This window comes from Chrysemys picta, chromosome 1, assembly GCF_011386835.1.
Source record: "Chrysemys picta bellii isolate R12L10 chromosome 1, ASM1138683v2, whole genome shotgun sequence".
NCBI classification, from domain to species: Eukaryota; Metazoa; Chordata; order Testudines; family Emydidae; genus Chrysemys; species Chrysemys picta.
In genome coordinates this window covers 15,579,476-15,607,151 of record NC_088791.1, presented here as the reverse complement: position 1 = coordinate 15,607,151, position 27,676 = coordinate 15,579,476, and the positions used below count along the sequence as shown (strand labels likewise).

The window sequence follows — 27,676 nt, the reverse complement described above, 5'->3', positions numbered from 1 at the left end:
TATTCAAGGAGCTCAGTCTATTATTTTAACAAAGAGAAGTTGAAGGGATGACTTGATCATAGTCTATAAGAATCTACATGTGGAACAAATAATAATGTGCTCTTCAGTCTAATGGAGAAATGTATAACATAATCCATTTGAAGCTAGACTAATTCAGACTGGAAATAAGGTGTAAATGTTTGACAGTGAGTGTAATTAATCACTGGAACAATTTACCAAAGGTTGTGGTGGATTCTTCATAAGTAGCAGTTTTTAAATGGATTGCTTGTTTTTCTAAAAAATCTGTGGTGGGAATTATTTTGGGGAAGTTCTTTGGCCTGTGTTGTATGGGAGGTCAGACTTAGATGATCAAAGTAGTCTCTTCTGACCTTGGAATCTGTGAATCCATGGACTCGGAATTCTGAAGAGCTGTGATGCATACAAATTCACAAATGCTTAGATTGAAAAACTCAAGATGTATTCACAGTGAAATAGTGGAATATTTTAGGGATCACAGTTATTTCTGGGTTGTTGAGGTTTTTTAAATAACAGGAATGAACCAGAATTCCCCAGTTAAAGATAAGATAAGTAAATTGCTAAGCACTATTGCGTCTTAAAACGTCTATGATTGACAACATTCAATGCAGGATACTTACAAAGGGAAATTTATACTGCATATTTTGATGGATTGTCATGGTCTGGGAGCTATGGGAACCACTGTGCCCCCTAACCAGTAAACTGGGTTGGCCCTTCGCACATTGCTCTGCTGGTGATTCAGCCAGCCTCTCCAGGCCCTGTTATCACCCAACATGATCGCATTTGGCAACACACACACTAACTGAGCTACCCAAGTGCTTTACCTAAGACACTCAAAGACAAACAGCCAATTTCCCAGCTCCCCAGTCTTGCACCCTTGCTGGAATATAAACCCAGAATTATACAGTCTTGCGCTGCACAGGGATCTGTACAATGCAAGCTCATTAATATATTCGCTTCCCCCTCGACGTGGAAAAGATATGCAACAGCCTTTGTTTACAGAGCTGAGATTTTCCCAGACACGTCACTCAAAACACACTGGTTAAGATAAAACCTAAAACAAGCTTATTAACCAGCGAAAAGATAGATTTCAAGCGATTATAAGTGATAGCAAACATATCAAAGCAGATTACCTAGCAAATAAACAAAAATCCGGAAACTAAACCTAATATACTAGATAGATGGGATTTGAATTAGCAATTTCTCACCCTGACTGATACAAGCAGTTCACCCAAATTTCCATACACAGGCTAGAAATCCCTTTAGCCTGGGACCAGCACTTCTCCCAGTTCAGACTTTGTTCCTCAGGTGTTTCCAGGAGTTCTTTTGTGTGGGGAGTAAGGTCAAGAGAGGATGTCACTCCCCAATTTATGTAGTTTTTCCATATGGTGGGAACCCTTTGTTCCAAACTCAGTTCCCAGTTTAGCTTGCGGGAAAAATACAGGTACCAAAATGGAGTTCAGCGTCAGGTGGTCTGGTCACATGCCCTTGCATGCCTTGCTGAGTCATAGCAGCCATTACTCATAGGCTGGGTGAAACGTTCACAGGAAGGCTAAGCTCTTCTAGGGTCCATTTTCTTTGTTGATGAGCCATTAGCACTGTGTAGCTTCTTCACTGTTGTACCCGAAAGGCTAGTTGTGGGTGTTCCCCAGAGTAAGCACGTTTGAATTACAGATAGTCAATATTCATAACGTCAGATACAAAAATGATGCATGCACACAAATAGGATAACCATATTCAGCAAATCATAACTTTTCCGATGACCTCATGTGACCCATCTTGTACCAAATGCATCATAATTATGCCAAAATCGTATCACAATCATATTACTATAATGAATATGGGCTGCAGTGTCACACATATCTTGCTTGAAAAGACCTGTGAACTGCCTCTTCCTGAAACTACACAGAAGAAGAATTTAATAGTAACCTGGTGTGGCAGGCTCTCAGGTCTCAAGGAGAAAGAATAGGATAATCATGTTAAGCCCAGTCATGGGCATAGTAGAAAGACAGCGGAAGTAGTTAAAAACTTAAATCTGTACTTCTAGTCACCTTTTTCACTTAAATATTTTTCCTTTCAGGGGTTAATACTTTCCTCTCTTGCTGTTTTATTCTTGGCATATTTTGCCTTTTGGTCTACTCTTCTCTTCCTTCGATCTGCAGTTTTTTACTGTAATTTCCACTCTTTTTAGATACTGACTGTGCATGGTGGGTCAGCTAGCTGGCTTCTCTGCACTTCAGAGATTGCAATCAGTGCTAGAGGGAACAGAGTGCTTACAGCAGTAGCACCATGCTAAAGGCAGGTGCCTGGCCTAAATAGGGAATTGGTGTTTAGGTCAGAATGACTAAGTTACGGAAACTTTCTCATCTTTGAAAAAAGGCCTTGAGTGAGCCGTAATTAGGAAGTTCTGGAGAGAGAGCAGAGATTGGACTAAGATACTGTATCTTAATGTGTAGAGCACTGGAAAGTGGAATTTCTGTCAGCTGATATATAGGAAAATGAAAGTTACTATCACTCTTACTCCCATAATCTTTTTTTTCTGGCATATCATAAACTGTTACTTTTTAATAATACTTGTGGGTAAACTTCACTGAGATCAGTACTAGACACCTCACATAGCTGGATTATACTGCCTTTGTCTAGTGCTGTCTGGTAACTTAATTTCAGTGCTGTGCTTGAAAGTGTGAAGCACTGTCTAAGTGCTAAGTATACTTACTTCTTTATAGCAAACTGTCAGACAGTCAGTTAAAGGCTGCATTTTGTGTCTGCAAAACAGTGATATGTCACAATGATGAATTGCTAAAGGGAAGTGGCCTCCACAGACAAGACCCTATCCACTGATCTATACCTCTTAAGTAAAGAGTCCCAGAGCATATTATATTACGGTGTGACTTCTGTTCGAGTGGATGAGGTGATTCCACATTGACTACACCTCTATCCCGATATAACGCGACCCGATATAACATGAATTTGGATATAATGCGGTAAAGCAGTGCTCCGGGGGGGCGGGGCTGCGCACTCCGACAGATCAAAGCAAGTTCGATGTAACGTGGTTTCACCTATAACGCGGTAAGGTTTTTTGGCTCCTGAGGACAGCGTTATATCGGGGTAGAGGTGTATATTTCAACATATTTCCCTCCATTTAAAGAAAAAAACACTGCAAAAATTTGAGGAAATAACTTATTCTCTTGTGCCTTGATTTTACCCTTGCAGATAAGAAAATCCCTTTGCTGCTTGTCAGGCAAGTGGCAACCAATAGAAAATGAGCATTTTGGTAATATGCAGAGGGCTAACTCCACTTTTCACTCCATAGGACAATTATGCTTCATGCCTCTGAGGAAGTGAGCCAAATGGAGGCTTTTTTGATCATGGTGTTCCCCCTCCCCCCAGCAAGTGGCTTTTTTTGTTAATCACTAGCTTTTTGAAAAGCTATTTTGTTTCCCTTATATGGGTCTTCCTTTAGACTGAAGACATCTTGTTTAGTTCAGTACATTGCTATGTTGTTGTCTGTTCTTGGGAAGAATGGACGTTAGTGCCTGACATACAGTGACATCCTTCAGGACCCTATAGCGAGGTCAAAAGGAGGAAGAACTGCCATTGTGAAATGGCAGCTCCTTTTTTTTGAATTTGTGGGCAGTTAGGCTTCTACAGCCATAGTGTCTTTAGCAATATAGCATCTAATTCTAAGGTAAACTTCTGCAGCCTCTCCCTGGCACAAGGACAGCATGATTTCTCTGAAGAGGAACTGGAGGATAGCAAGTCTCACTGAATCAAGGCATGCATTTGCTGATAGATCTTGTGTATTAAGCCGGGTCTGTACTAGAGACTTCAGCTGACATGTCTACATTGGTCAGGGGTGTGAAGAGGTGCAATCCCTCCCTGACCACTATACCTCTTCCGACAGAAGTCCCAACTGTAGGCACAGCTATACTGGCAAAGCTGTGCTTTTACTGGAATGCTTGTTTTGCTCCTGGAGGATGGCTTTACTTTACCAGTACAAAGTGCAGTAATGCTGGCACAGCTGTATCCTCACTAGGAGGGCTATGCCAGTATGTATTCCAGTAAAGGTATACCATCAAAGCCTTCCAAATGTAGATCTGGCTTTAATTTTATGTTTGGCCTATGTATTCTGAGACACAAACAGGTAGTTTAGTCATGGAGGAGAAAACTGCTATTCTCCCATCTTGGATATTATCCTGTGTAGGAGCTATTACGTGGCTTGTCTAAACACAGAAGTTACACTGGTTTAGTTAAACTGGTATAACTGTATGTGGACACTCTTTCATGTTTAAAACTGGCTTCCCGCAGTTTAGCTTACCCTGGTGGGTTTAAACTGGTGAAATACTTGGCTCTCTATGAGCTGAGGGGTGAAAACATTATCCAAATCAAGATGCACTAATTTAACTAAATTTAACTTAGCACGTTTAGTTAAACTTGTACAACTTCTGGGTGTAGACCAGACCATTGACACTTGTAGAAACCTCATCTTTACCCTGAACTGTCAGGATAGCTAAACAAGGAAAGCTAGGACAACAGATCTTGTGGGAGATTTCCTCTATTGGATCGCTGAGTATTGAAGGAATGATTTGTCTTTTTAGGACACATCTGTCCTCTTCAGAAATTCAGATTATTGCCATATCATCACAATAAGAGCCTGGAATAGATTGTTTATGAAACATTTAAAAAAAAAAAGCTGCCATATCTGTTCCAAATGGCACAGGGAATTTTTTGGGTCTATAACTTTTTCAAATTCTCTATTTTTGGTTGTGATGCCTTCAAATAACTACTGCTGGCCACCTGTGATTACCGAGATCAGTGTTATGACTAATTGATACCTGCACTCCTGACTCTACTATAACCTTGTCCTCTCCCTGGTGCCATGTTTAATCTAGATCCTAGATTGGGAGCTCCATGAGGAAGGGCCTATCTTTGTACTTTTTGTTTGTACAGCATCTAGTACAATGGGGCCTTGATTGGGGACCTTTAGACACAACTGCAATAGAAATAATAAGGCCTGGTCTATGCTAGAAAATTAGGTTGGTTTAACTACATCAGTCATGGGTGTGAAAAATCCACACCCCTGAGTAGTGTAGTTAAGTTGACCTAAGTCCCCCTGTCGACAGCTCTAGGTCAACGGAAGAATTATCTTGGGGAGATGGATGACCTGTGCCAGTGGGAGATCCCTCCCATTGGCGTAGGTAGTTTCTACGCTGAAGCACTATAGTGGTGCAGATGCAGCATTTTAAGTGTAGACAAGCCCTAAGTAACAACAGCAGCAAAACAGTTTCATGAAATATACATCAAATATCTGTCACAGATGGAAGAGAGTCATTTTATCTGAGATCCTTATCACCAGTGATAATCTGTCACATTCAGATACTTTCCAAAGATGCAGGACACAGGCGCTCACATCTAAAATACAGGAAAAAATGGATAGCACTAGATGTAAATGTTGGGGCAACGACCCTCTGTGTTCTCTTTGTATAGCACCTACCACAAAAGGATCCTGGTCCATGACTAGGGCTCCTGGGTGTAGGCAATAGTAATAATCTCTTGGTGATGTGAATTATCTTCAAATCCATTCATGAGAACATTTCCCCCTATATGTGAAGGGTTGGGAGGCTTCAGATGGGTTGAAGGGAGATTTCCAAAACCAACTGATGCTGAGCAAATAGAAAGCTTTCTAATGTGAGTCATGATGTTCTTCTCCTTTTGTCTGTGCTGTTGATCAAGCTATATACAGCTTTGCACTGCACTGAAAAGACTGAGCAGCCACCATCCACCAGTGGAATAGAATTGTTGATAGCAGTAAACATTAAGCAACAGCTTTTTAAATGGTTATGTTTCTTATTGCTCAGATGTTCTAATTCAGCATATCAATTTACTGATTTTAAAGCCAGGCTTATTTTAAACTACGATTGATTGATTTGTGGTTAACCAAAAAGCTACACTACTCTGTGGCATTCATCGGTTCTTAACATGTTTTCTTATTGGATACAACCTCTTTGATTTGTAGCACAGATGGAAGATGCTGGGGATTGATACCATATGTGGTGTAATGCAAGTAATCCCAGCAGGATTCCACGACTGGTTCTGTTTTTGTTTAAATTTAAGATCTTTTCTTCTTTTAAACCATCTAACTTGTTGACTCTTAGCTGTTGTTCAAAGGGTATTTGCAGATGTTTTGTGCATTAGGTAGCTATGTTGAGGTGATATAATATCTAGCAGCTGGTCAAAAAGTTGTTTAATCTCTCACTGGAAAAACTATAGTTAAAATCCTTGTCTCAAAATTATACAGAAGAATGACCAGACTGGATCTCTCCCCCTTCCGCCCTCCCAGGCTATTGGCATATCTGTGCCCGCTTTGCTGGTCAACATTTTTAAAGTGAGTAGGAAAGGATATATAGTAAAAGCTGTTTTATCTGGCACTTCGCCAACCGGAAAGCTCTATAAACTGGCATTTCTGATCTTCATTGAAATTCAGGTTTATAGTCTGGTTGGCACGGGGCCGGCAGGGGGTTGGGGCGCGGGAGGGAGTTTGGATGCAGGCGGGGGTGCGGGATGGGGTTGGAGTGCTGGAGGGGATGTGAGGTGTGTGCTCTTGGAGGGAGTTTGGGTGCGGGAGGGGGCTTGGGGACAGGAGGGGGTGTGGGGTTTTGGATCGGGGGTGCACTCACCTTGGGCGGTTCCCCGCAGGTGGAGACCTGTCACGGCTGCTCCTAGACAGAGGTGCGGCAGGTGGCTCCTCACACTGCCCTCGCCCTGTGCGCTAACTCCAGAGCTCCCATTGACTGGGAACTGCACCCAATGGGAGCTGCGGGGGCTGGGCCTGCGGGCGGAGGCAGCGCACAGAGCTGCCTGCCACGCCTCCGCCTAGGAACAGCCAGGACAGGTCGCCGCTTGCGGGGAGCTGCCCGAGGGGAGTGTCACCAGGATCCGGCACCCCCTCCCGAGCCCCTACTGCACCCAACTCCCTCCCTCTTAGTTAACCGACATTTTTCACATACTGGCGCCCCCCATACCCACAATATGCCAGATAAAACAGCTTTTACTGTATATGGATCTTCCAGGTTATCTTACAAAGCTGAAACTGTTTTTCTGGTTTATTTTATGTAATCAGTATTTTTTTTTTTCTGAGTAGGAAAGGATACTACTATACTGTAGGATGCCCAGGCAACTGCTAATCTCGTAAATCGCTATTATAAAAGAGCACTTTGTTTTAAATAATGCATTTGTGTTTGCAACATGAGAAGATTCTTAAATGCAGTCTTTCTGGTTTACTATTTGAAAGCCTTTGGAAAATCTGCTCAATTCTCTGGTAGAATATTGAATGATCTATTCAGAACTTTTTTTCTTTTGTCTAATTCTAATTTCTCCGAATAAACTTGGAAATCTTGAATTAAAAAGTCTGTAGTTAAAATATGTTGGTGGTTCTTTTATTTTTTTATTTCCTCCCTTGGTTTACATAGGGGTCTGCAATGTTCGGTGCGCGGCTCGGCAGGGTAAGCACCCTGGCGGGCCGGGCCAGTTTATTTACCTGCTGACGTGGCAGGTTCGGCCGATCGCGGCCCCCACTCGCCACGGTTCGCCGTCCCGGGCCAATGGGGGTGGCGGGAAGCCACGGCCAGTACATCCCTCGGCCTGCGCCGCTTCTCGCCGCCCCCATTGGCCCGGGACGGCGAACCGCGGCGAGTGGGGGCCGCGATCGGCCGAACCTGCCGCGTCAGCAGGTAAATAAACTGGCCCAGCCCGCCAGGGTGCTTACCCTGGCGAGCCGCGTGCTGAACGTTGCCGACCCCTGGTCTACATAATATATAAGACCAATCTGTAAGGTTAAAACCAGCAGTTCTCAAACTGTGGCTGTGGACTCTTGTACTCCGGAGAGAGCTGGCTGATCACGTGATGCTGGATGTTTTCTTGGTTTTCAGTTGTTAAATTGCCTTAAAGTCAGCTACAGATACATCAAATACTTTCCTGGTGTTACATAGAAATGTAAGTGATTTCTGTAGTTACGAAAAAGGTATTTTGCAATAATAAATGGTAGAGTAGGTAGGCCACAATGCGCTGTTTGTATATCATGGTGACTGTAAGCTTACAAAAAACGTAGGTGTAATTGTTCAGGCGTGTATGTAATCTGCACAAATGTGATTGGCGATGTCTTTTGAGATGTGGTGAACAGCCATTGAAATGGCTTGAGGACTCCTGGTACGTCCATGGGGAACAGTTCCATGATCTTGATCATTTTGATGACCACTGTAAATGTGGTCAGCTTGTTGTAGTCCGTTAAAAGTATTCTATTGTAAAACAGATGTAAAATGATGAAAATATTTTAATGGGTTTTTTTGGTGGGGAGGGAAATTTACAACCAATTGATGAACAGAAACATCTTTTGATTATTATTTTTGTTGTATTTTTATATAGAATTATGTACAAACAGTATTGAAATTATTCAAACTAATACTAAAACATAACTCAGATTCTTCTAAACCAAGACCCGAGGAGGTTGAATGGAGTGGATTAAGCACAATCTACTTCTTGAATCAGTCTAAAAATTCCTTGTCCTTTCTAGAAAACAAATTGAATGAACTTCTGTAAATTTCTAGCCTCCTTCTAAGCCATGCATGCACATCCATATCTCACACAAATACCCCAAACCCCTTGTTATATATGTGGAGAGTGCCTAGCACAAGAGAGATGCTCTCTCACTTACTGGGCCATTACATGTTGATGTAATACACTTAGACTTCTGTAAGGCATTTGACTTGGTACTGCATGATGTTTTAATTAAAAAAAAACCAAACAAACTAGAATGAGATAAAATTAACATGGCACATAATTAAGGCTACGTTTTTGTCACTGATATTTTTAGTAAAAGTCATGGACAGGTCACAGGCAATAAACAAATTCACGGAAGCCCATGACTTCTCCCTGACCTTCACTAAAAATATCCCTGACAAAAGGGGTAGGTGGGTTCAGTACCCACTGCTGCTGGGGCTCTTAGGTCCCTCACTGCTGTGCTGCGTGGGAGCTCTAGGGTCCCCCTGGCCGTGGGGCTGGGCTGCTGTGGGGTCCCCTTGCCTCTGGGACAGTTGGGAGCTGCAGAGTCCCCCAGCTGCCTGCCACCTGCCTGCTGTGGCTGGACAGCTGTGGGTTCCGCCCCCCCAAGGTGGGGGCTGGAAGCTGTGTGGGTGGGGCTGGCTTGGAGCTCCAGCCCCGGGGCAGAAAATGTCACGGAAGTCAATGGAAGTCACGGATTCTGTGACCTCTGTGACATAATCGTGGCCTTATCCATAATAAATAGATTAAAAAGTGGCTGCCCGGTACCAAAATGTGACTGTAAACAGGAATCATCATCAAGTTGATGTGTTTCTAGTGGGGCCACGCATGTGTTGGTTCTTGGCCCTATGTTATTTAGCATTTTTATCAATGTTCTGGAAGAAAACAAAATCATCACAGATTAAGTTTGCACTTTGCAGGTGACTTAAAAACTGGGGGACTGGTAAATAATGAAGAGGACAGGTAACTGATAGAGAACAATCTGGACCACTTGATACGATGGGTCCAAGAAAACAATGTGTGTTTTAATACAGCCAAATTACTTCTTATTATTTGTATTACTGTGGTGCCTACAGGCCCTCTTCATCTACCAGAATCCCATTATGTTAGTTGTACACGGAACACAAAGACGAAAATGTATACATATAGGGACAAAGAATGTAGGCCATAGAGTCCCCCATGCTGTAAATATCTGAGAACAGTGACTCTGAAAAAGACTTGGTGGTTAATCAGCTGAACATGAGCTCCCCATATGACTCTTTGGTGAAAAGGCTAACGTGATTCTTGGATGTGTAAAAATAGGAATCTTGAGTAAGAGTAGAGAGGTTATTTTACCTCTGTATTTGGCACTGGTGCGACTGCTACTGAACGACTGTTTAGTTCTGCTGTCAACAATTCAAGAAGGATGTTGAAAAATTGGAGAGGGTTCAGAGAAGAGCTATGAGAATGATTATAAAAGATTGAAAGACATGACATCTAGCAGAAGAGCCACATGCGGCTCTTCAGAAGTTAATATGCGGCTCCTTGTATAGTCACTGACTCTGGAAAGTTGGTTCCTGTAGCTTCAGCCCCGATGTGCCAGGGGGTGCTCACTGCTCTGCCACAGGCCCTGCCCCCATTCCACATCTTCCTGCCCCTTCCCCTGAGCCTGCTATGCCCTCGCTCCTCTCCCTCCTGCCCCCGCCCCGAGCCTCCTGCATTCCACGAAACTGCTGATCGGGTGGTGCAGGGAGGGAGGGGGAGGCCCTGGGAGCGAGCGGGGGCGGGGGACTGATGTGGGGCTGCTGATGTATTACTGTGGCTCTTTGGCAATGTACGTTGGTAAATTGACTCCTTCTCAGGCTCAGGTTGGCCACCCCTGCCATATAGTGATAGACTCAAGGAGCTGAATCTATTATCTTAACAAAGAGAAGGTTAAGAGATGACTTGATCACGCTTTATAAGTACCTATGTGGGGAATAAATATTTGATAATGGTCTTTTCAGTCTAGCAGACAAAGATAACAAGGTCCAATGGGTGGAAGTTGAAGACAGACAAATTAACATTGAAAATTAGGTGCAGCATTTTAACAGGGTAATGAACCATTGGAATAATTTACCATGGGTTGTGGAGGATTCTCCATCACTGACCATTGTTAAATCAGTATTTCTAAAAGTAATGCTCTAGTTCAAACATGAATTATTTCAGGGTAGTTCTGTGGCTAGTGTTGTGCAAAAAGTCAGTCTAGATGGTAACAGTAGTTCTTTCTAGTCTTAGAATCCATTAATGTGTTCACTGTACCTAGCACAATGGGGATGACCTCTCTGACTGGGGCCTCAAAATGCTTCTTCAACGTAATAAGTAACTCCTCCATGATACGCCGGTACATTTTGCTGCATGTCTTGGGGCAAGACTGAGCTTTTAATATGTGGAATCTCACCACCTGTTGATGATACATGGATTAATGCCTTCCTTAGTTCTATTAGTATTAGTAATACTTTGCATTTTTGTGATTCCTTCTGTTGGATGATGATGTTACTGAATTAAGCCCTAATGATAGTGCTGTGAGTGATTATTCTCCTTTGAGAGATGGGGAGACAGACCCACACAATGTTTAATTGTACTTTCTCTCTATATATTTTAAGTATTAAAAATAAATCCAAGGTTCTAGTGACTATTTGTTAATGCACCTCTAACCTGATATAACACGAATTCGGATATAACGCGGTAAAGCAGCGCTCCGGGGCGGGGGCTGCGTGCTCCAGCGGATCAAAGCAAGTTCGATATAACGCGGTTTCACCTATAACGTGGTAAGATTTTTTTGGCTCCCAAGGACAGCGTTATATCGGGGTAGAGGTGTACCAATTCATTCAGTATTCTGTGATGCCTGATGGATAAAAAATGAAATATTAAGAAATGACAGTAAATTTTGAATGAATAGTATGTGAGACTGTTTCTTTCTGTGGCAAAATTATAACTCAGTGGAACTTCTGGCAGAAATAGTCTCAAACTTAAATTCAGTTTTTGTCCGCCTCAGCATTTTATACTCGGAGGGCTCACTTTTATAAGTTGCTGTGTGCAGGTACCTGTGCAGAGCCTCCTGAAGCCTAAAAGTGCAGGATCTGGGCCTAAGAATTTCTCTAATTTTTAGTATTTTTATCCCCATTTGTATAACATTGGTGCATCTCCACTGGAGATAACAAAGGTGATAGCAAACAGGTAGGATGGAGTCTTTGTTTAAAAAAAAAAAAAAAAAAAAGTTGTCTAAACCTGGTTGGGTCATTGGTTGGAACATTGTGCACTCTCAGACTGAGGCTGCCGACCAGACCACTGAGGACAGCAAGTGTACTGCAATCTGCTGTCTGGAAAAACAGGTAGTTCTAACCTAACAAAACTTCCACACACAGTTTGGTTTAGTTATCTTTACTTTCAGAAAAGGGAGGCCTGGCTGCCCCTGTACACCATATGACTGTCTTTAAAATGAGAATTGCTGCATACTGAGACCTTGTCTACTAGTGCTTTTCCTGCCCTTTGTCGAGCATCAGTGCAATTCCACTAGTGGTAACAAAGGCACACAGATGTTTTTACCATGTTATTTTATAGCTAGAGAAATTGTGAGAGAGAGAGGTGCAGTGACTTGTAGATGTAATCCTAGAGTTAACCATATTTAACCAACATGTTTTAAAACACTGCCTATCCTAGTCTACGCTAAGTGCCAAATTGTATTGTATTTTAACTTACAAGTTAAAATATGCTAACAATATGTTTTAAAACACAGTGCTTTGTCTGAGTAAAACTACTACTGTTGGTAAAAAATATGCACAGCAGCAAGTACACGTCCTAAAAATGAAGGTGGAACATTGTGGGTTTGTAGGCTCTTAAAATCAATTTTCCAAATTTAAATGTTTTAAATAGCAAAATCTCTGTATTAGCCTTCTTTTACTATTTATTTTAAATGAATAATTGAGTAAAGTTTCACTTGTGTGGTGGCATTGGTTAGATTACTATGAAAAGATAAATAAAATTTCCTCTGTGTATAAATCAAAGTCTAATCAAATATATTTAAACTGAAGGCTTTTGAATGTATTTCCCTTTGTGTATCTTGGCCTTATTGGGTAAAGGAAAATTCACACTTTAGTGAACAATATTTATTACTGCTGTCTGTTTGTTCTGTGCAGCTAATGAATCCACATATTTTGCAATGGTTAAATAAGGTATGGTATCTTCTCTGTAGTGGCAGTGGGCAGCTGCATCCTATTATTTCTCGAATTAAATATCAACAAAGGCCTGTTTCATTCAGCGAAGAATTTGATCTTGCTAACAAATAGTGACAGATGGAATTGTGTAGTTACCTTGGTGGAGGGTAAAATAATCTTGTTAATATCTTTCTCAGCAGAAAATTGAAGACAGACTATGTTTAAGGATAAAAATATATATTTTTTCTCCATTGTTTCTTTGAATTGATCTATAGTCTTGTTAGTCTTTAATATGGTTCCTTTTGGCACAATATGTAGATTTTACAGAATCACTTAAAACCACAATGTGAGTATTAAAATGTAGTTGTGAATAACATTAAAGTTGTGACATAAAAGCCAGGATGTACAAGGTTGAGGAAACATCTTGCTGTACCTGTTACCATGATGTTATATTAGTAACTTACATTTCTGCTTTGAATCTCTTTTTTTGACTGTTTTATTGCAACAACCTCAACTTAATAAAATATTATTTCTATTTTAATCTTCTAATATGTAATTTTTTCCTCTGTATATCTGGCAATTGTTAGTGTATATCATTTAAAAAAAAGTATATTACGGTTCTAACTGTAATATATAGTGTATGAGAAATTGTATACTTTTATTTTTTCCCTACAAATGTACACTAAGATGAGATTTGGTGCCTGGATTCCTATTAACATTTCCATTGATTCCATTTCTCTCTTAAATTTTATTAGATGAAATCTGATCTACAAATGAACCGTTAGGATATAACATTTTAAAAAATAGATCAGTTAAAACAGTATTTACAGTTGCATGATATTTGGCTTTAGTTTTTTAAAAAGTGTAGACTTGGTTAATGTGGATTGGTGTCTTTTGTGAAATATTTTTTGTGGAAGAAGTGGGGTGAAGAATCATTAAGAATCTGTATTCACTGTTTTCATAATCAGGTATCTAGACTGACATGACTGTATTGAAAGGACTTAAGAATAGCAATTAGGGCTGTCGATTAATTGCAGTTAACTCATGTGATTAAAAAATTAATCGTGATTAATTTTTTTTAGTTAGATCGCACTGTTAAACAATAGAATACCAATTGGAGACTAACAAATAGATGCATAGAATGGAACATGTAGTAAGAAGAGATATAGATAATATATATATACACACACACACACATACGGAGAACATGAAAAAGTGGAAGTAGCCATACCAACTGTAAGAGGCTAATTAATTAAGATGAGCTATTATCAGCAGGAGAAAAAAAAACTTTTGTAGTGATAATCAAGATGGCCCATTTTAGACAGTTGACACTTTAAATTATTTTTATTACAAATATTTGCGCTGTAAAAATGATAAACAAAAGTAGTAGTATTTTTCAGTTCCTCTCATACAAATACTGTAGTCAATCTTTGTCCTGAAAGTGAAACTTACAAATGTAGATTTTTGTTGTTATATAACTGTACTCAAAAAACAAAACAATGTAAAACTTCAGAGCCTACAAGTACACTCAGTCCTACTTCTTGTTCAGCTAAGACAAACAAGCTTATTTACATTTACGGGAGATAATGCTGCCGGCTTCTTATTTACAATGTCACCTGAAAGTGAGAACAGGTGTTCTCATGGCACTTCTGTAGCCGGCATTGCAAGGTATTTACATGCCAGATATACTAAATATTCATATGCCCCTTCATTCTTTGGCCACCATTCCAGAGGACATGCTTCCATACTGATGACGCTTGTTTAAAAAAAAATGCGTTAATTAAATTTTGACTGAACTCCTTGTGGGAGAATAGTATGTCTCCTGGTCTGTTTTACACTCATTCTGCCATGTATTTCATATTATAGCAGTCTCGGATGATGACCCAGCACATGTTCGTTTTAAGAACACTTTCACTGCAGATTTGACAAAACACAAAGAAGGTACCAATGTGAAATTTCTAAAGATGGCTAAAGCACTCAACCCAAGGTTTAAGAATCTGAAATGCTTTCCAAAATCTGAGGGACGAGGTGTGGCGTATGCTTTCAGAAGTCTTAAAAGAGCAACATTCTGATGTGGATACTACAGAACCCAAACCACAAAAAAAAGAAACTCAACCTTCTGATGGTGGCCTCCGACTCAGATGATGAAAATGAACATACATCGGTCCTCACTGCTTTGGATCATTATTGAGTAGAACCTATCATCAGCCTGGACGCATGTCCTCTGGAATGGTGGTTGAAGGTGAAGGGACATATGACTCTTTAGCGCATCTGGCACGTAATTATCTTGTGATGCTGGCTACAACAGTGCCATGTGAACGCCTGTTCTCGCTTTCAGGTGACATTGTAAGCAAGAAGCGGACAGCATTATCTTCCGTAAATGTAAACAAACTTGTTTGTCTGAGTGATCGGCTTAACGAGAAGTAGGACTGAGTGAACTTGCAGGCTCTAAAATTTTACATTGTTTTATTTTTCAATGCAGTTTTTTTGTACATAATTCTACATTTGTAAGTTCAACTCTCATGAAAAAGAGATTGCACTACATTACTTGTATTAGGTAAATTCAAAAATACTATTTCTGTTTTTTTATAGTGCAAATACTTGTAATCAAAAATAAAGTGAGCACTGTACACTTTGTATTCTGTGTTGTAATTGAAATCAATATATTTTAAAATGTAGAAAACTTCCAAAAACATTTAAATAAATGGTATTCTATTATTGTTTAATCACAATTAATTTGTTTAATCGCTTGACAGCCCTATGAGCTACAGTACCTTTGTTATTCTTACAGAGTTCAGTGTAACAGCTAAACAGTTCTTTATCAAAGTTTCTCAACAACACAATTGTGAAAAACAATGCAGGATACATTTCTCAGATTTCTGGATAGCCATTGTTGCACAATTAGCGTACAGGACAGCTGGGCTAAGGTTGTTGCAGGTAATTGAACTCATTTATTCACATGCTTAAATTTGTTGTAAAGTTTTGTATGTGACTGGTTCAGTTACCATAAAACTGTACCCAAAAACTGTTCAACTCATGCATTTTGGTGGAAGAGACTATTAGTGTAAAACAGATGCCTGTCAGAAAAAATGCAGAATAGAGTACCCTACAAGATTGCTTTCAAAATCTGTAGCTGTCATTTTTTCTGATAAAAGGCAACAGAGAGTCCTGTGGCACCTTTAAGACTAACAGATGTATTGGAGCATAAGCTTTCGTGCATGCATCCGACGAAGTGGGCATTCACCCACGAAAGCTTATGCTCCAATACATCTGTTAGTCTTAAAGGTGCCACAGGACTCAGTCTGGATCTGTAAAAAGCAAAAAACATGGCTACCCCTTTGCTACTTGAATTTTTTCTGATGTGTATTTTAAGCCTAGACAAACTCCTGTGCCCTTGTTCAACTCATGCATTTTGAGTTCCCTCCGGGTTATGCAAACCCAACTTACGCAAATCTGCACTTACGGAAAAAGTCACGTAAGCTAGAAATAGGAGGTTGTGGGTTTTTTTGTCGTCTCTCGTCTCCCCTCCCCCTCCCCCTCCCCCCCCAGTAATTGTTGGGTATACCTTTCCGACTTACGCAAAATTCGAGTTACGCAAGGCATTCTGGAACGGAACGCTTGCGTAAGTTGGGGAGCATCTGTATGTGCTGTAAACCTGGCTTCTGAAATTATGCTAAATACAGTCAGTCCTTGGCTATGCTTGTAGCTAAACTGTGTTCGACTGCATCAGTGGCTGGCATCCATTATCAGCTGGTAGTTTAGGCCCTGGTCTTGAAAGATGTTCTATCTGGGAGAACCCCATTGACTTCATTGGGTCACTACAAGGGCACAGGAGTTTGTCTAGGCTGGCTTGTAGAATAAGGATTATAGCTAATGTAGAAAAGGCCTAGGAGGGAAGTGAGGAGGGAGGACATGAGTAATGGTAATAATACCACATGATAGCTATGTGCACAGTTTGATAGTTATTTCAGTTTTAAGAACATTATTCATGACTACTGCTTAATGTAACCATCCATATTAGCTGGCTTCTTGTATGCTCTCCTCTCTGTCATTCTTACATTCTTACGTCCCTGGTTGAATGATTATGTACGTTATGGATGAATCCTGGCCCCACTGAAGTTCGTGGCAAAATTCCCATGGACTTCAGAGGGGTCAGGATTTCACTTTGACTTCCACCAGTTCTGAAATGCAGACGTTGTCAGAGTCTTCCAGGAAAAAACAGTAGAGAAAACTGGAATTTGTAATGTAAAAAAATAAAAATAAAAATCAGACTTTTTTGAAAGAGAGAAGTTTCATGCCTCTGTATATTCTAAATTAGAAAAAAGGGGCACACACTTTTTTTCCCTCCTGCTTTGCAGGTCACCTTTTAAAGTGAGAGCTAGCAAAAAGGAAAAAAAAATGTACCTTTCTTCTGAAAAAAGACTTTTTATCCAAAGACTGAAACACTGATTCATAGCCTGTTTTTTTTGTCTTCTGTTTTTTTGTAACCTAATAAACTTTATAAAATAAAACCTCCAACCCTTTTGCTTCTGAGCCTAATTTAAGTGTTAAGTGATTTTTAGAATCTCAGTTTTTGAGTTTGACTTGAGGCACTTTTAAAGGGGGCCTGACTTGCAGAAAGTGCTGAGAACCTAGTCTCTGAAAATTGAGCCCTTTTAAAGTGTCTCAATCTATGCCTTGGATTTTAAACGGGAACATTTCACAAGATGCAAGCAGTTTCCTAGCATATGGTATCACAATTCCAGCTATGATCTCTTGAGGAAAGTAGATTATTTTCCCTTTCATCTCTCTTGTGATCCTCTTCTCCATGGAGTACACTTGTATAGTGCTGAAAGAAGTGTCTGATTCTCATTAGGTTTTGGAGATTTATGGGAGGCATTTGGCAGAATCCTAGTGTTCCATATTAATAAGATTCTAGCTATAGTAGACTATTAAAATTTAATGAATGTAAAGTGTAGACTTTAATTCAAAGACTAAAGAATTAATTCAAAATATTAGTGAGAAAGGGTACATAACCTATTTTACAAATGTTGTTAATATTAACTTACATCATGATGTATTGTCTATGTGTTTTGGGACTTTTGAAAGATAAATCCGACACTGAAGTCCGAGATGACTATTTTGAAACAAAAGTCCCTAACGATACTTTATTTGTTTTTAGTAATTTATTAACTTAGTAAAATTCAGATATTGATACAGTCTACCAAACAACTATTTTCGGTGAAGTCTAATCTTTTTTCCCAAATTACTATCCAGATGCCTCATCAATATCTCACTGTTTGTACGTCACATATCTAAAAAGGGCCTGTTCCAAAATAGTATGTTTTACTTATGCCTATACATTAAGAAATGTTTTAAGCCCAAAATATCAATGGGTGAAAATTTGCCTGCAAGTGGAAGAACAGTTATTTCTGGTAATAGTTTTGTTTCAATTTCTGAGCAAAAATTTTTCTTGCTGGGACAGGTTAGAACCCATGTGGAGTTGGACAGATGCTGCCATGTGTAATTTTCTAAAATTGTAGCTTTAGAACCAAATACTTCATGACTGAAATGAGCAAGTCAGCCCTAACTACTACTAATAAAAAGATGCAAATGGCTAGTCTTCGATGACAAATATATAAACATAAGTATTGGCACCAGCATTTGCAGAACTAACCAAATACTGTAGTAGAAATCTTAAAAAAAGAACGGGGAGTACTTAGATTCATAGACTTTAAGGTCAGAAGGGACCATTATGATCATCTGGTCTGACCCCCTGCATGCTGCAGGCCACAAAGCCGTCCCTACCCCTTCCCTTGACTCTGCTGTTGAAGTCCCCAAGTCCTGAGGTGACTTCAATTGCCAGAGAACCCTCCTGCCAGCGATCCCTGCCCCATGCTGCGGAGGAAGGCGAAAAACCTCCAGGGCCTCTGCCAATCTACCCTGGAGGAAAATTCCTTCCCGACCCCAAATATGGCAATCAGTAAAACCCCGAGCATGTAGGCAAGAGTCTCCAGCCTGACCCTTGTTACCCATTATACTATTTACCTGCCATGGCTCAGTATTCCTTGGCTAAAATCATGTTTTTCCATTAAACCATTCCCTCCATAAAATTATCTAACTTAATCTTAAAACCAGTCAAGTCCTTCGCCCCTACCGTTTCCCTCGGAAGGCCGTTCCAATATTTCACCCCTCTGACGGTCAGAAACCTTCGTCTAATTTCAAGCCTAAACTTCCCCACGGCCAATTTATATCCATTCGTTCTCGTGTCCACATTAGTACTAAGCTGGAATAATTCCTCTCCCTCCCTTGTATTTATCCCTCTGATATATTTAAAGAGAGCAATCATATTCCCCCCTCAGCCTTCGTTTTGTCAGACTAAACGCCACAAGTTTTTTTTCCTCCTGCTGATAATAGCCCACCTTAATTGATTAGTCTCGTTAGAGTTGGTATGGCAACCCTCATTTTTTCATGGTGTGTGTCTGTGCCTATCTTCCTACTGTATTTTCCACTGCATGCATCCGATGAAGTAGGTTTTAGCCCACGAAAGCTTATGCCCAAATAAATTTTAGTCTCTAAAGTGCCACAAGTACTCCTCATTCTTTCTGCTGATACAGACTAACACGGCTACGACTCTGAAACAAATCTTAAAGGTATTCTTTGGTACCATGTCATTTTATCCTCGATCACACTTACCTGCTTCTTTAGATGGTAATGCCAAGACACAGGCTTGATCCATCTGTTACTGATTTCAATGGCACAGGATTGGATCAGTGGTTCTCCACCAGGCGTATGCATACCCCTGGGGGTAAGCAGAGGTTTTCCAAGGGGTACATCAACTCATCTAGATGTTTGCCTAGTTTTACAACAGATTACATAAAAAACAGTCTAGTGATGTCAGTACAAACTAAAATTTCATACAGACAATGACTTGTTTATACTGCTCTATATGCTATACACTGAACTTAAGTACTGTACAAATTTTTATCATAGAATTATAAAATAAATAAAGTAAGCACTTTTTTGGTAATAGTGTGCTTTGACACTTGCATTTTTATGCCTGATTGTGTAAGCAAGTAGTTTTTAAGTGAGGTGAAATTTGGGGGTATATAAGACAAATCAGACTCCTGAAAAGGGGTACAGTAGTGTGGAAAGGTTGAGAGCCACTGCTCTAGATGATCTGCAGTAGGTATATTCCCTATATTGCTGTGTGTGGTATCTAACTGTCTCCCTGTCCATTATGAGTGGTAGCTCTTTTTATATCTTTGGCTTTGTCAGGATGCTATGGCTGGTTAATTTTGAACATATTTGGACACCATGTTTTGAGTTCTTGTATATGTGGCAACAAGGCCATACACAACTCCCACTTTAAGATCTGTATTATGTTGGTGGAGAAGTCTGCATAGATATATCTGCATGAATCTGTGTGCCGAAATTTGTTTGCAACAGAAAAATGTGGAGTTTACATTTTTACAGAGAATCTTCGGGTTTCTACATTTTGTGGAGGAAAAAAAAACATATACGGTGGAATCCCAATTATCCAATTTAATCAGGACTGGGGCCGGATCAGATAATCAGGAGAATGGGCAGGGCTCCTGCTGTCAGCTTAAAAATTTTATATATAATTTATATATAATATATAAAAAATACCAGTAAAATGTGTTCAACTGACACCTATATATGTTGTGGCATGGGAAACTAAAGTTTGGCATTTCATTTTAATCGTGGAAAAATGTGGATTTTTATTATTTTTTATTGGAGATTTTTTTTTTTTAAATCTCTGAAAACTAAGATGCTTGCTCATCAGTGAGCTGCCTAGTAGAGTTAGAGTGCAGCTCAATTCCTATGAAGGCTTGCTTTATTTAAAATTGGAAACAGAGTGGCTGTGATAAAATTGCATCTAGAAAACGTGTGGCGTTTTATTGTTGCTTGTTTGCATTCCCTTAAGCTTTTTTTCTTTAGTAGCATGTACATCTTCCTCTCTTTAAATGAGGGCACAACAAACTCGTGCTTTTTTGGGTAGCTGTAATGCTGGCTGATGCTTGATGGCTTTTTAAAAACCTAGACAGAATGCCATGAGCATTTAAAAACTTTCCAGACTAAATGTTGGAAGGAAAGATAAGGAGAAAACATTGCTGGGATTTCCTCATACTTAAGAAGCTGACTTTGCAAGCATTTCTGACAGATTTCTGTTGAGCTATAGGTTTGAAGAATAGTTTCTTGGCTCCCTTTGTGCTGTAAATGTGTTGCCTCCTGGCAGTACATTTCATAAAAAGCTGTTTTCAAAGAACAGCTAATTGTAATTACGTTAATGGAGGCATTTTTGATCTTGAGTGATGAGAGCTGACTAATCAGAATGGAGGTCATTCTTTCTGTTTGGTGAAGGATTGTTAAGAGTTGATTATAGTGATCCATAAAATCCAACATCAGTTAACTTCTGCATATAACAACTGGTTTCAGAACATTACTACCCTGTACGTTAATCTTCAAGCATTCTTCAATGTTACGTGGAAGTTGCTATATTCTATTTTAACAGGTGTATATTCCATAGTCAACTAGCCTTGACAGGTACACCTCTATCCTGATATAACGCAACCCGATATAACACAGTAAAGCAATGCTCCGGGGGGGCGGGGCTGCGCACTCCGGCAGATCAAAGCAAGTTCGATATAACGCGGTTTCACCTATAACGTGGTAAGATTTTTTTGGCTCCCGAGGACAGTGTTATATCAATGTAGAGGTGTATTAGTGCTGATTTCTTACCACACCAACTTCTATTAATTGCATTAGCACTAATTTAAAATTGAGAATGTTTCTTTGAACAGAATCTGTTTGATTTTAAATAGTTGTATGTAGTGGAATTATGTAAGATGCACATAATTTCCCTTGTGTGTCAGTACTGAATCAGTCTTCCATAATTTTCAGAATTCTTGCAAGCTGTTCTTGGCCAGCTGTAGGTGAATCACTGTAGGTAATCATTTTTATTTGTTTTAAGATTATATGTCCCGAAAAGCCATATCTGTATCGAATACATATTTCTAGGAAAACTATCAGTGGCAGATGATTTGAAGATGAGAAAACAAACTTAAACTATTGCTCTGTAACCGTTCAAGAGTAAAAGGAGATTGAGTACTGGTTTGTTAATTTTTTTGGGGGGAGGGGGGAAAGGTCTAGACGGGAGATCAGTAGGACTGTCATGAAGCCTAAGGAAACCTGTCTGTTTCTTTAGAAACAGGAGTTGTGCAACACTTTTTTTTTTTTTTTTGGCGGGGGAAGTAGCACCAGTAAAACTGGTGTCTAATACTGCAACGTGTGAGTGAGTATTCCTAAATTATTCATTACATTGTTTATCACGAATAATAATGTGTCTTTGCTTCCGACTCATGCTGGTTTCTTCACTCTTTTTATGCACTTGGCAAACAGGATGTTCAGATGAACCTGTTTATATTCCCAAGACCACTTTAATACTTAGAATTCTTTACTTTCTATAGTAGAACCTCGCTAATGAGTAGGAAGGGGAAACACAATGCAGGTTATTGAATGCCAAAGGAGATCAGTGCAAGTGACCCCAGGCTCTCTGATCCTGAAGTTCTTGCTTCAACACTGGGAGCATGCAGCAACTATCTATGATTTCACTCCATGGCATGGCTCGTTGCCTCCTGGAGCATTGAGGCTAGAGTGACCAGATAGCAAGTGTGAAAAATCGAGACAGGAGGTGGGGGGTAATAGGCACCTATATAAGAAAAAGCCCCAAACATCAGGTCTGTCCCTATAAAATCAGGACATCTGGTCACCCTAATTGAGGCAGAGGCTTACTGAAGAACATGGGAATGGGACAGCAGTCTTTCTAAAGGCTTCCCTGCCTCCCGTCTTGTGAATCTTTTTACATTCCTTTTGTAGTCCCAGCAAAACTGCCAGACAACTAAGAGCTTGATCATTCTGCATTTCTCTGCCTTATTATCAACAGGAGGAAGAAACTGCTTCTGCTAGGAAGAGGAAACAGCATCACTCCTACATTTACTAAAAGTTCTATAACCCTTTCCTGGGTGTTACCCCAGAGCCATGGAAGGGTTTGGGTACATTCTCTAGCCTTTTCCCCTGTTGGCACATGGAGAATATAACTCCTATGAAACTACCTCTAACACAACAGCAGTTGCTGTTCTAAGCATGGTGTGAATGAAGCCTCTTCACCTATTCTGTGAGTCGCTTTTAGCAAGGTCACCATATTCTCCTTATTCAAACACTCTAAAAACTCGCTTTTGTGGAAGTGAGATAGTCCTCTTTAATTAAAAAGTTCTTTTAACAGAATGGAATGGTGTGGTATAAAGGTATTATCAGCATGAGTTTGGGAGGCTCACATTACTGACAAGTGATGAAGCTTTAAATGAGTTGTGCAGGTCATTGTGCTGCCTAGCCTGGTGCTGGTAAAAGAGGGCTTTTCCTGCACTGGCATGTACCTAGATAATAGGGTTGCCAAGTGTTTAATCACAGGGGGCTGGGCGGTGGGTGCAGGAGGGTTGAGGTGCGGGGTGGGTAAGGGGGTTGGGTACAGGAGGGGTTTTGGGTGGCATGCTCTGGTTGGGCTGTGCTTACCTCAGGTGACTCCTGGAAGCAGTGGGATGTCAGGCAGAGGCTCCTGAGCTCACGGGCGGCCAGGAGGCTCTGCACACCACTCCTGCCTGCAAGCACCACCCCTGCAGCTCCCATTGGCCACGGTTCCCTGTTCCCGGCCAGTGGGAGCTGTGGAGTCGGCACTCCGGGTGGGGGCAATGCAGAGAGACCCCCCGGCCATGCCTCCTCCTAGGAGCTGCTGCCGGACATTCTGGCTGCTTCTGGGAGTGGCACAGAGCCAGGGCACGTAGGGAGCCTGCCTTAGCCCCGCTGCACTGCCGACCGGACTTTGAGCGGCCTAAAATTTCTCAGATTGGCTTCAGTAGCCTCTGGGAGATTGAGCCCGATTCCAGGAGACTCCCAGAGAAACTGGAAGGGTTGGCAACCCTTCTAGATAATCCGCCTCGCCCCTGATCCAGTTACCTGGGTAGGAATGGGTCAGTGTCCCCTCATTGACCTGGTCTGTTGTTGCAGTGGAAAGTAACTGCCTGGCTCTCTAGCCCTTCAATGGGCACACACCTTTTCCAAAAAGCCAGACAACGGCCCCCTGTGAGGTGAGGTCAGTCTAAACAAGTGCTAATGAAACCTCTGTACCACGCAGCCATGAATTCAATAGGTCGCTTAATTTAAATTAACTTTCTTAGTAATTAGTCTAGAGTTGTATTTTTGCTCCCTGTTGGAATTATCATTTTCATTTCCAGCCTTACTATCGTATGTCCAACTGTACAGACATCTCAGGGATAGAGAAATTACAACAAAATTTTAAAATCCTTTAAATAGAACTAAAATGGCTTTACTCTACACAGTAAAGTCATTATTCTAAAGCCTGAAATCTTAGGGGATGTGCCAAGGTTAGAAAGGGGGATTCCTGTTCTTCTAACAGCATAAAGCACTTTTTTCTAACAGGAATATATTGCACAGTAGTGGTTTCTAAACTTCCTATTGATCCAGCCCTTGATTATTCATGGTGTGAGGGGAAGAAAGTATTTCGTTGACAAACTGTCTGACTGAAGTTCTTATTTTTGCTTTGTTTAAATCAGGTCTGATGGCTGTTTGGAATGCTGTAACTTATGGTGAGGATGGATTAATGGGCAGAATGCAGATGAGTTTAACATGATAAATGTAGTTTGTCATGCATTTTGTGTGTGTGTGTGTGTGTGTGTGCGCGAGAGAGAGACATACACAGAAATGTACCAGCATAGTTAAAATCATAGATGTTTTCACTGTGCAGCTGGAAAGTGAAAAGAGCTGACCTCCCTCCCCCTCCAAAACTTGAGCCATGCAGTGTGTTCAGGAACAAAAGGTCTAAAGGCCAGAGCATTGGTCTTGCTGCGCTTTGGTTGTGGCCTGTGGTTTGTTTTAATGTTATGGTTTTCCTGGAATATGTAGCTGGCTTCCTAAACTGTTCTCTTTGTGTAGTCCAGGCCACATGATTCTTTGTAGGATTCAGTTTTTAAAAACGTTCACACAGAAAGAGCTGACTATCAATCATTTAACGTGCCTTTTATAAAAATGATTTTTCCCTTCACCTTTTGTTAGCTTTGTGGATTACTTTGACAGAAAAGATTTCTGAATGATCAGTGTACATTTTGCAAAAGGGTATTAAAAATTAATTGGGCATTTGTTGCAATTCAGCTGTTAAAATTACCTGACAGAAGCAATGATAATACTTCAGTTGAAACTCTGTTCTCTGTGCCTCTGGTGGTGAAAGAAAAGAATGTTTGAAATACGCCTAGGATTTCTAGTGTGCAGTGTAATGTATAAGAATTCTATTGTATAATAATGTCAGAGAGAGGTAGGGGTGTGTGTGTGTGTGTGTGTGTGAAGGGGGGTAGGGAAAGGAACCAAAGGGGTCTTTTTAGCAGGTGCTTGAGAATGTGCTTGATGGTTTTGGCATTGCTGGGAACCTGGAGTTTAGTAAGCTAGATTTTTAGTTTCATTAGTAGATCTGACACATTTCATTTTTCTTCATTACAATATTTTCAGATTTCTTTGAACCAAGAGTTTTCTTTAAATGATTTTCATAAAAAATCATGCATTGAAATATGCTTTTTTTGGATGGTGTGCCTGAAGGATTATGTTGCATCTGTCAACTTTGATTTCAAGGAATTTTAGCTTTTTTCCCCCCCCTTCAGTTAGTTTTTTGGAGAAACCTTTTCTTTAAACTTTATTTATTTAAAAGGTTCATGCTTACTTTAATATGTAACTAATTTAAAACGCCTTATGCTAATACAATTGGCGGTCCTTGAGGGACTGATTTTGTCTCCATATGCAGAAGCCACTTTAAATCCCTCTCCTCAGACTGTATAGTTGTTATGCAGAAAATTTTTTTCTGAAAGGTAACAGAATTGCTCCTGCATCAGTTTTATTTGAGCTCATTGAAGACAGACATGTAATGATCTGTAGTGATGAAACCTGTTGGAAATCTAGAGAAGCAGCTGGTGTCTTTGATCTTGCTAACTAGCAATGATTCAAGTGTTACAGATTGTGAAGGAGCTAGTGTCGCCAGCAAGACGTAGAACAGATGCTGTGAAGAAAGGTAGGAGCAGCATTGAAATATTAATTCTTAACCCTTTAAGCAATTTATCAATTAGGATTATCTCCCAGGTTAGTTCTAGTATAATTATTTGAAATGTATACCCAACCCTTACTATAAGGTTGTATATTGTTGCACTCTGACATTCATCTATTGTAGTTGGCTTTGAACTACATTAAACCCGTTATAATTATTTGCAACTGGAGCTGTTCTAAAAAGAAACCTAATCAGATTTATTGTGCTAAAGATGGAGTTTCAGTATTTGCAACTATTACTTTTTCATAAGGACTATTTCCTTCTCTTTCTGTACTAGAAATATTTGCCTTGTGCACATAATCTGAGCCTGTGAAAAGTCCTGTGTAATCTGATCAGAATAGCTTTTTTGAATGTAAGTATTTTAAATTGGAGTAAGACTAAAAAAAGACTTAATCAATACTGATTGAAATGAGAGACTGAAAGTCCAATAATAACCCATTTTAAACCCCTAAACAGCAACACAAATATGGAATATTTCTTACTTTAAAATCCTAAATGGCTGTTGAAAACAAATGTTGCCAAACATTACTTGAAACATTTTGTCACTGTTTAACAAAACAATTAATATCAATTAATTTTAATCTGTTCAGTGTATCAAATATTTGCTGCTTTTCTTGGTTAAAGTGATAGAATTCTTTGCAGAAAGTGGCACATTTAACCTGATTAGAAACTTGTTAAAATGCTGGAGTATTTTTATTAAATTGCCCATTTTTAGTTTTAATTTGTTTACTTAAATCTTTTTTAGAAGAATGTTTGATGACAAATGTGTTGTTTGAAAGGACCCTTAACAATGAAAACTGGGTTTTAAAAAAAATCTTTTATAGAAATTCACTTCCTGAGACTATTGCAGTATTTTTCATACTGTGTGTAATTTGCCTTAAGGCGTTCACTATGTAAACATCTGTGTTTGATTTGTCTGCCTGTTTTGTGTGCATCCCTCTCAAGTAGGCTCTGAGAGGCCAATGACCTGATTCTAAATCACTCATACCACCAGTATTAATCCAAAGTAACTCCAGAGAAATCAGTGGAACTACATCATTGTAAAACCTAGGAGAGCGCAGAATTGGGCCACCCATTACTCAGAGAGAGCAGGTACTGAATAAAACTGAACTTCCTAAAATTATTTGCGTATCTTATATGATTTTGTGGCAATTTGGCTAACTCATTCTGATCAATGAAATTCTACAATAGTTTCTTGGATGGACTCTTCAGTCAGTTTGATTTATCTTTTTATGTATGTCTAATTTATAATTTAAAAAATGATTGAGGAGAGGGTGCCTAGTCTCCTTTTTTGATCTCTGTGGTTAGCTTCCATTGATGACAGTGGAATTTAGATACATGCATTGATGGGAAAATAGACTGGATTGTTTGATATGAGCATAGCTAGTTGATCAAGCAATTCATGGAGTAGTGTTTGATTTTACAGAAGTAGTGGACTAACTGGGTTTAATCCCACCCAGAAGCTCCCCCCTCCCAAAAAAACACTTGACTATAAATTTTCACTTTGCATTGAAATCAAGATTTGTTTTGGACTATGTCTGGAAAAAGCTGAGGGAATGCAAATTAACTTTCATAGTTTTATGGTTTTGTTTTTCTATCTCTCTCTTGTTAAATGGCTGTGAATCTATTCTTCCTACTTCTTGGTCATTACATAGCCAAAGCTCACAGGCTGCTAGTAACCAACTAGGTTCTAGTTGTTACTTTTTAACTGTATTACCTATTTGTATAACACTATTTAAGGCTATTAAGTTTCAAATATTTAAATATT

At 39.9% G+C, this 27,676-nt stretch overlaps 1 protein-coding gene across 9 annotated transcripts in view; it reads left to right on the top strand.

The window, feature by feature from the left end:
- USP6NL (USP6 N-terminal like) overlaps positions 1–27,676 on the top strand; it is a 208,820-nt gene that overhangs the window by 11,238 nt on the left and 169,906 nt on the right. For 2 of the 9 annotated variants that reach the window (XM_042859460.2, XM_065549396.1), the window contains exon 1: positions 25,657–25,875. The exons of 6 other annotated variants lie outside the window; for them this stretch is intronic. In XM_042859460.2, coding sequence (XP_042715394.2) covers positions 25,803–25,875 — 73 coding nt within the window. In that variant the 5' untranslated portion in view covers positions 25,657–25,802. Of the gene's footprint in view, positions 1–25,656; positions 25,876–27,676 lie in introns of those variants that run through there. One more of the 9 variants, XM_005305037.5, reaches the window with a different exon arrangement.